This window comes from Pelodiscus sinensis, chromosome 2 (genome assembly GCF_049634645.1).
Source record: "Pelodiscus sinensis isolate JC-2024 chromosome 2, ASM4963464v1, whole genome shotgun sequence".
In the NCBI taxonomy this organism is placed as follows: domain Eukaryota; kingdom Metazoa; phylum Chordata; order Testudines; family Trionychidae; genus Pelodiscus; species Pelodiscus sinensis.
In genome coordinates, this window is record NC_134712.1 from 18,397,001 (window position 1) to 18,404,821 (window position 7,821).

Consider the following 7,821-nt stretch of genomic DNA (forward strand, 5'->3'; position numbering starts at 1 on the left):
ACTTTCAGCTGTTCAGTTTTAGCTCTAATTTCCTAATGGCTTGCACATGGTGTACTTATAGCCACCTGTGCAAAAATGAAAGCTCTCTGATATGGGAGAGCTTTGCAAGGTGCATGGTATTACGATTCAGATCCTTGTTTCTCAGGATGAGTATCTAAAAACATACATCTAAAATAGAAGTGGTTTTGAAAAAGAGCCTTAACCTCCGTGTCTCAGTTTCCACATCTGAAGAATAGGTCTAATACATCTTAACCCATTCCACAGGGCTCTTGTGATGAGATCTACTGGATTACTGTTTCCACAAAGGCCTTTGAAATCCGTGAAGAAAAGTGCTAGAAGTCATTCTGCAGTCCTTACTCAGGCATAGCTCCCACTAGATTAATGGGAATTTTGCTTGAGTGACAACTGCAGGATTTGGTGCTAAGTGGAAAGCATCTCCCATGTGACCAAACAGCTGCACGACTGTAGGTTAAAAGTATCTTTGAGACCAAAATATATTTTAGATTAATAAGTCTAAATAAGTAAATAAGCTTAACTTCAGGACACCAAAAAACAAAAAACTGAGAACAAATGTTTATGAAACCAGGTTTATTAAAACTTTTATACAAGTCAGACTTTATCATCTAGGTTTCCACATATATACATATTTACAGGTTGGACATAGTGTTTTTAGATTTTGTGGCAGCTTTTCCCACCAATATATACAGATTTACTTTTTAAACTGTATCACAGATACAAACGTCAAGCAATCATGAGAGATTTAGTGCAACAGAAGTACTTCACCCTTCTCTAATGCTCATGATTCTGTCAAGTTAGTATTGCCAACAATAATTCACATTAAACTGCTCTTTGACACTTCAGTTATTAGGACACACAAACAACAGCAACCCCCTCCCTCCTCCAAACAGTAAGATATATGTACAACGTACATGAGGTATACATAGCATTCTCACTATGCCTGGTGGTACCGTAGCTGGCCAAGGGTCAGTCCTTAAAATAACTGCATTCTTGTAGTGCCATTTTGTCAATGTACAGCACAATCATTTACCCGTTTAACACACTTTAGGAACTGTTTATATGCCATCTTAGAGAACCACTTATAATAGACATTAATATTTCCGTACATCATCAACCAGGCATGTACATGAAACAAAGCAGAATTTTTAGGCAGGACTAGGCTTTACTTATTCCTAACCCAGGAAAGTAATGATTATTTAGATGTATTCATTATCCACACAAATTTGAAATATGAATAATCATGCAAAAAATTAAGAGAGACAAACGTAGTCAGAAGCAGATGATATACCTGCATAGTCAAGTAAGAATATCTGGAGAGTTTAAGGTTCAAGACCAACCAAGTTTTTGTACAGGATTTTAAACCTAAGATGCATACTCTGTAGAACTGAGCCTGTGCAAAAACAGAAGGGTTCACATATGCTGTACAAGATATCCCTTATCTCTAAGACAAGGTGCTCCAATCCATGGTGCTGTGTTTTGGTACAGAAATATATGCAAGGACCCTTATAGAATTATATATTCTTTGTCACAATCAGGTTTAAATAAATTAAAAAATGAATTTTATGTTCAGGAAGATTGTATTACTACCTGAACTCTCAGATGGATTTAATGTAACAAAGAAAGACAATAGTTTACATTTACTTTATGGATGGAACTTCAATAGCATCATAGAATAGCAGGATCTATCTGACAAGTGAGCATGTAGTTGGACTTGGTGGGTCAAGATCTCTCTCCACTATCAAAGTGCACTTATAGTCAGAAAATTACTCTATAAAACTGGCAACACAGTAATCTGATTCCTTTTACTAATTTCCATGTCAGATTTGGTCTTCTCCCATTTAGACTTTTCACTGTCAGGGTTACACATTCCACTTAATACCTATGGGGAAAACTGGGAGGCTTAGTTTCTGTCTATCTGTCTTACATCACCAGTAATAAGATTCTGCAATCAAAGATCACCCGGCAATTGGGCTGTTGATGATGATGCACGAGGCAGAGCAGATTCCAGCTGGCTCTTCCACAACTGTATTGGCCCTGCAGCATTAATAGTAAGAACTTGCCAGCAGAATAAGCAGAGACGACTCTGGATCCACGGTATAAGTCGTTGCCTGCCTTGCTTGTTTGTTTTTTAAACAGTCGCTTTTCTGATTATAGTTACACTTTAGAATGCTGTCATTTGTAACGTGGAAAAATGAAAACCTAAAAAGATGCCATGTGCGAGAACTGTAGGAGGTTCTTGGAGATTTCAGGATTAACAGAAGAAGGAACTAATATCATCATTGTCTCCATGATGTTCTGGAACAATTTGATCAGAAGTTCCTATATCCTGGTCTACGTATCCCGGTTCCAAAACTGCTTCAAACCAAGGATGAAGCAAGATCTCTGGAGCAGTTAGTCTTTCGGAGGGCTCCCGTCTCAGTAGACTGCGAATGAGACATCTGGCTTTCGGAGAGACGTGATCAGGAATACAGAACTGTCCCCGGCGGATTTTAGAAAACAGAGTACTAGGGTCTGAGTCATGGAAGGGATAGCGTCCTACGAGGAGGGTATACAGCATTACTCCTAAACTCCAAACATCAGCTGATTTTCCAGAGTAGGTCCCTGTTGTGTTTAAGATCTCAGGACTGACATATGCTGGGCAGCCATGTTTATCTGATAGAGCATCATCTTCCCCCTTGATGATGTGAGTGTCCTCTAGGCTCTCTAGTCTCAGCTGAGTCCTGAGGAACAGAAAAACAGATGTACATGTTACAAAACTGTTTTAATAATGAGCACAAAAATAACTTCATACAGCCCCAACCGCAGTACCGTGACCAAAGGGAGGGGGGAAAAAACTTAGTTGTGAACATTTAACAGAGAAACTGAGTGCTAGGATAGATCCGATACGATTGCAACAAAGGTAAGGCTACAGTTTCAATGTTACACAATACTACATATTATGGAAAATAATGTTATTTATAGCCCATACATTGTCCAAATTCCACAATCAAGGAATACCCCTAAGTGCCATTCTACCCAGATCGTACTGGAACTGTGCTTGGTTAATTTAATGACTGTCTCCTGTTTATCAATGAGACTGCACATACAGCAGCATGCTTTTTAAAATCTCAAAGTCCGAATTTCTTTTGCACATACAGTGGTGATTAACCCTCCTGCTCATTTATATTTTCCCCCCAAATGATATTCCATGTCATGCTGCAATGGCCATCTCTTCTGCAGGGACAGGCTCATCCTAATTCCTAATTGCACAGGGAAAGTAGAAAGGTTTTACATTAGATGAGGGGCCCTTCCTCTGCTCTTGAACGGCTTTATTCTGCCTTACAGCTTAATGGTGCGTAAATACATTAACTGCAGCATGTCCTCAATGTGACTTCCTACCGTAATGTAAAATACCCATTGGTTCTGTAAACGGAAAATATGACTCAGCCTATGCTGTTGGCCTCTGATTGGCTGCTGTAGCACTAAAACACTGCACCTGTTCTTCTTAGACTAAGAGAGTCTGCCTTACACTGCTTAACCCTCATGTTACCAAATCTGATGCATAAGATACTAGCCTGTACAATGCATATTTCCAAATTAGAAAGACTGTGTGTGATTTTATATTCCAGCAATGGCTGCATCTTATCATGACTGGTTGGAAAAACTGCAAAAGTTTCCTTCAGGGGAGCTTTTTTGTAGGGTAATATATATTTTTCTACTTAGAAAAAAAAAAAGGAAGCATTGGAACAACTACCTTGCTTCATACATTAATAAGTTAACTCAGCAATATTGTCCAAGTTAAAATTATTTTAAAAAGTGAATTTCCTTGTTTTATGATCTTAGCTATTACTAGTGAAAGAATTTAAAAAATGTCCCCATGGTGAAATGGTATTGACTCTCTGCAGTTTTTACTAGAATAATAAACTAGTTACTTTCAGTTTTGTTCAGAATATTACCTTTCAGGTTTTGAATTGCACTATGCTGCAACTCAAGGACAGGAAACATTGCACAGAAATGTTTGTTTACATACTTTTTTCTTGTCTGAATAATTTTTTTTAAATCAGGCATAGTTCTACTGACCTAGATCTTGTAAATCTAACTTTTACAAAACCTATACTTAGGGCTAAAATTGATTAGAGACAGTGTGTGTCTGTCCATACCACAAGTAGCTCATTTAACATTTGGGTTCTCCTTCAAGTTGCAACATTTACTCTATTTAATTCATTCATTTCTTTCTGCGAGGGGAAGGGATGTCTATGACCATATACAAGCACACCAGACATGTGGCACTTAGATCTTAAATATGAAGGCTGAACTCTGTAAAGGAGGAGAGAGAAATGCTTCTACTTTCACTGTAAGTGTAACTTTGAATAACACAGACTCCAACTACACTAGCACTGAGTTCAGTGGATATTTGCAAAAAGATAAGAATTCACCTGCAAAAATCCAGTTACAGCATGGCAGCCTGGATTCTTTACACCTTTGTTTTTAAATCAAAGTTGTTTCCCCTTTGTTATATAATGTCCCAGCTTCATTTCATTTCCTGCTTTTTTCTCATTTCACTTTGAATCTGATGTTCAAATGCATTGCATTTTTGACATCTAGATCTAGGAAGTTCTCAAATCGTTATCTGTTTGTACACCAAACAGTTTAATCGGAGCAGCTGCTGAATAAGAAAGGAATTTATGCTAGGTAAGTACACGTACACTCAAGCTCCAAGGAAAAATTAATATTTACAGATCAGAGCCATGACATGTTAGGGATACAGACACACACCCCTACACCTCACCCCAAGTGGTGTACAGGACAAGTTGCAGAGGACAGCGGGTTTAGAACCTTATTTCACTTATCTACAGTGTGTCCCCCTCTCCCCCAAAGAAAATGCCTTTCCCCTAGTTTGCGCTGAAGATTTTATAGAACCTTGATTAACTAGAGGAGAAATCTATTCAGGAAGGGCTATTCCTCCTCTCCACCTCCACGAAGACCACTCATTCAGCACAACTCACCTTTCTTCAGTAGAAAAGACAAATTTCCTGAGCTTGAGGTCACCCAGCACAATGGCCGACTGGTGGCAGTGAGCTACGGCTGAGACAATCTGCTTGAACAGCTTGGCAGCCTCCTCTTCTCGCAGCCTTTTGCAGCTCCTCACATAGGAGTGCATGTCCCCAAAGTCCTTCTCAAGGAAGACGTAGGCCCTGGTGTCCCCCAGAATCACTTCTACTACCCCAGTAATATTTTTATGAGACGGCAGCTGAATATAAGGTCGAATTTTGTCCTGGTAGTGTTTGAGAGGGAACACCTGTAAAGACAAAATTTAAAAAAAATCCCTCCATTACTAGGGGTGCTAAAGCTTGTGTACTATACAACAAATTTCCAGGGACAATGCTGAGACAACTGGATGGAGGCCAGCCCTCAAGATAAATTATGTTCAAACCTGCCACTGAAACACTTTCCAAAAATATTCAGCTATTAGTAATCTGATGGAGAAGAAATGTTTAAGAACTACTGATGATTTTGCCTTTCAGTTACTCCGAGGTTTCACACACCAGTGATTGTGGTCACACTGTAAGTCTCGGTACGCAAGCTGCATTAGGCAAAAGGATGAAACCCACAGATGTTTAATTCAGGGAATGACAGGCAGACGGATGTTTTGTAAGGATCCGACAGTGTTCTCTTGGTGAGCTGTTAAGCTTTGTTAGAGTTACTCACATCCTAGGCCTGACTGGAATCAGTGACACACAGGGAATGTCATCATTTCTATTAATCTGATATCTCCACGGAGAAACTTGGAGGCACAGCTTACAATTTCAATTTCACTTCCTTCATACCCAGTATTACAATCATTAATACCTCCCCCTCCCCACTTTATTTTCAGTTCGAAACATGCCTTTAGGCCCATCTGCCAAGAAAGGATTAGAAAACACTCCTTATCTCATTAGAGGCAGGCAGCAGGTGGCAGCAGTAAACTCAGAGTCAGCAACCAGCCCATTCAGAAATAGGTCCAACAGACCAGACAAGCATAAGTGTGTTCTTTAAAAGCATTGCTGACATCTCATGGAAAACTCTGCAAGCAGGGCTAATCAGGAACTGTTCTATTGTGTGTCACTGACAGTAGGAGACAGGGCGGGAGCTGTTGCTGATGGAGCTCAGTTTGGCCCTTTGTTTTAAGCTAGAGCATTTGCTTGGAAGACTTGACTGTTTCCAATGTGCGTCTGCTCCTGGTATTTTTATTCCTCCCCTTACAAGCCACAGTCCTCTTCAAAGCTAACTATAGCAACAGTCACTGGGAATCCAATGAGCTCAGACGGGGAGTCTGGTAACACCCCAGTGTGGAATCTAGGCAGTGTCGGCAGAGAGCAGATCTAACTTTTCTCACCAGCAGACCCCCATGCAAAAGTCATCAGAACGGCACCCAGGTCCCTAGCCACTGACCCCCTTTCCCTCCCAGCCCAGCTGCCCAAGCTCTGTGGCTGGCAGGGATCAATGGGAGCACACAGGCAGGGATGCTGGAACAATCTGTATTGTGGGGCTGCTGAGAGGCACGGAACCAGCCTGACCAAGCGGGTTTTTACCCACCAAAGCTTATGCCCAAATAAGGTGCCACAGGACTCCTTATCCACCTGTAAACCTTGGCTCTGGTGGAAACCGCTTCAAGCCAAGAGGCGCACCCCAGTTCCAGCACTGGGGGGGGGGGGGGGGGGCGCATCCCAAAGGCTGCAGCGCTGGTCTGGGCGAGGGAGCAGTAACCGGGCTCCAAGCCCCACTCCCCTTAGGCTGACCCCGCCGCGGCCGGCAGCTGGCGCTTACCTTGCAGCGCAGCTCCTGACCCGTGTGGATGTTGAGCGCCCGGGACACATGCTCCCTGTCGGCCAGGGGCAGCAGCAGGTAGCCGGCGATGAGGCTGGGGCTCGGGGCGCTGCCCGGAGAGGCGGGGGCGCAGGGCGAGCCCGGCGCGCTGAGACAGTCCGCGGGGCTGCTGGGGCACTCGGAGAGCCGGGGGCACTTGGGCGCGGGCGCGTCCTCCCCGGCGCCGTCCGGCTGCAGCAGCAGGCGCTTGGAGGGGGCGCCCCGGCAGCGGGCGGCCGGCAGCAGCAGTCCCGGGCTGCGAGGCTGCGTCTTGCGGCTCATGGAGACGGAGCGCGCCGGCGGGGCAGAGACGGAGCGCGGCCGGGCAGGAGCTCTCCCCGGCCGGGGGCGGCGGGCGCCCAGCGGGTCCCTGCGGCAGGGGGCGCGGCTGGGTCTCCAAGGCGGCCGGGGCTGCGGAGCGAGTCGGTGCCTCTCGCCTCCTGCTCGGCGAGTGTGTGAGCGAGCGAGCAGCCAGCCCGGGCTGTGCCCTCCCGGCGTGAGTCACCCCGCACGCTCACGCGCAGGTTATCTGTCGGCGGGGCAGGGTTGTGCAATGGCGAGCAGAGCACAGCCCCCCCCCCCCCTACTCCCTTCCTTTCTCCCCACCAACCCGGTCTCCCCACCCCCTGCACCCGGGCACCGCGCGCCGAGCCGCAGCCTGGGGCTTTTTTCCACAGCCGCTGCCAAGCGCCGAGGAGCTTAAAAGTTCCCTTGACGCAAGGGGAAGTGGGCAGGGGCCAAAGGAGCGAGGCCCGCTCTCATTGGCGCGCCCGCCTCATTCAGGACACCGGGGATGACTGAGGAAGACTGGGATGGGCGAAAGCGGCTCTCGTGTGTCACCCAGACAGCAGCGAATGCCGCGGGGGGGGGGGGGCATGCAGCTCGGTGTCATCCATCAGCAGGCCATGCAGGGGGGGCAGTGCTTGGATCTCTGTTATACTCCAGCAGTGCATGGACCTTTGTTATACTCCAGCAGTG

The 7,821-nt window shown here is 45.2% G+C and overlaps 1 protein-coding gene across 1 annotated transcript; it reads right to left on the bottom strand.

The window, feature by feature from the left end:
- Window positions 1-573: 573 nt before the first annotated feature.
- On the bottom strand, window positions 574-7,503 carry TRIB1 (tribbles pseudokinase 1). The gene is made up of 3 exons (XM_075920149.1): window positions 6,805-7,503; window positions 5,004-5,296; window positions 574-2,738 (listed from the first exon to the last, which is right to left on the bottom strand). The coding sequence occupies exons 1-3, from the start codon at window positions 7,123-7,125 to the stop codon at window positions 2,270-2,272; spliced, it is 1,083 nt and encodes a 360-aa protein (XP_075776264.1). The 5' UTR covers window positions 7,126-7,503; the 3' UTR covers window positions 574-2,269.
- Window positions 7,504-7,821: the final 318 nt, after the last annotated feature.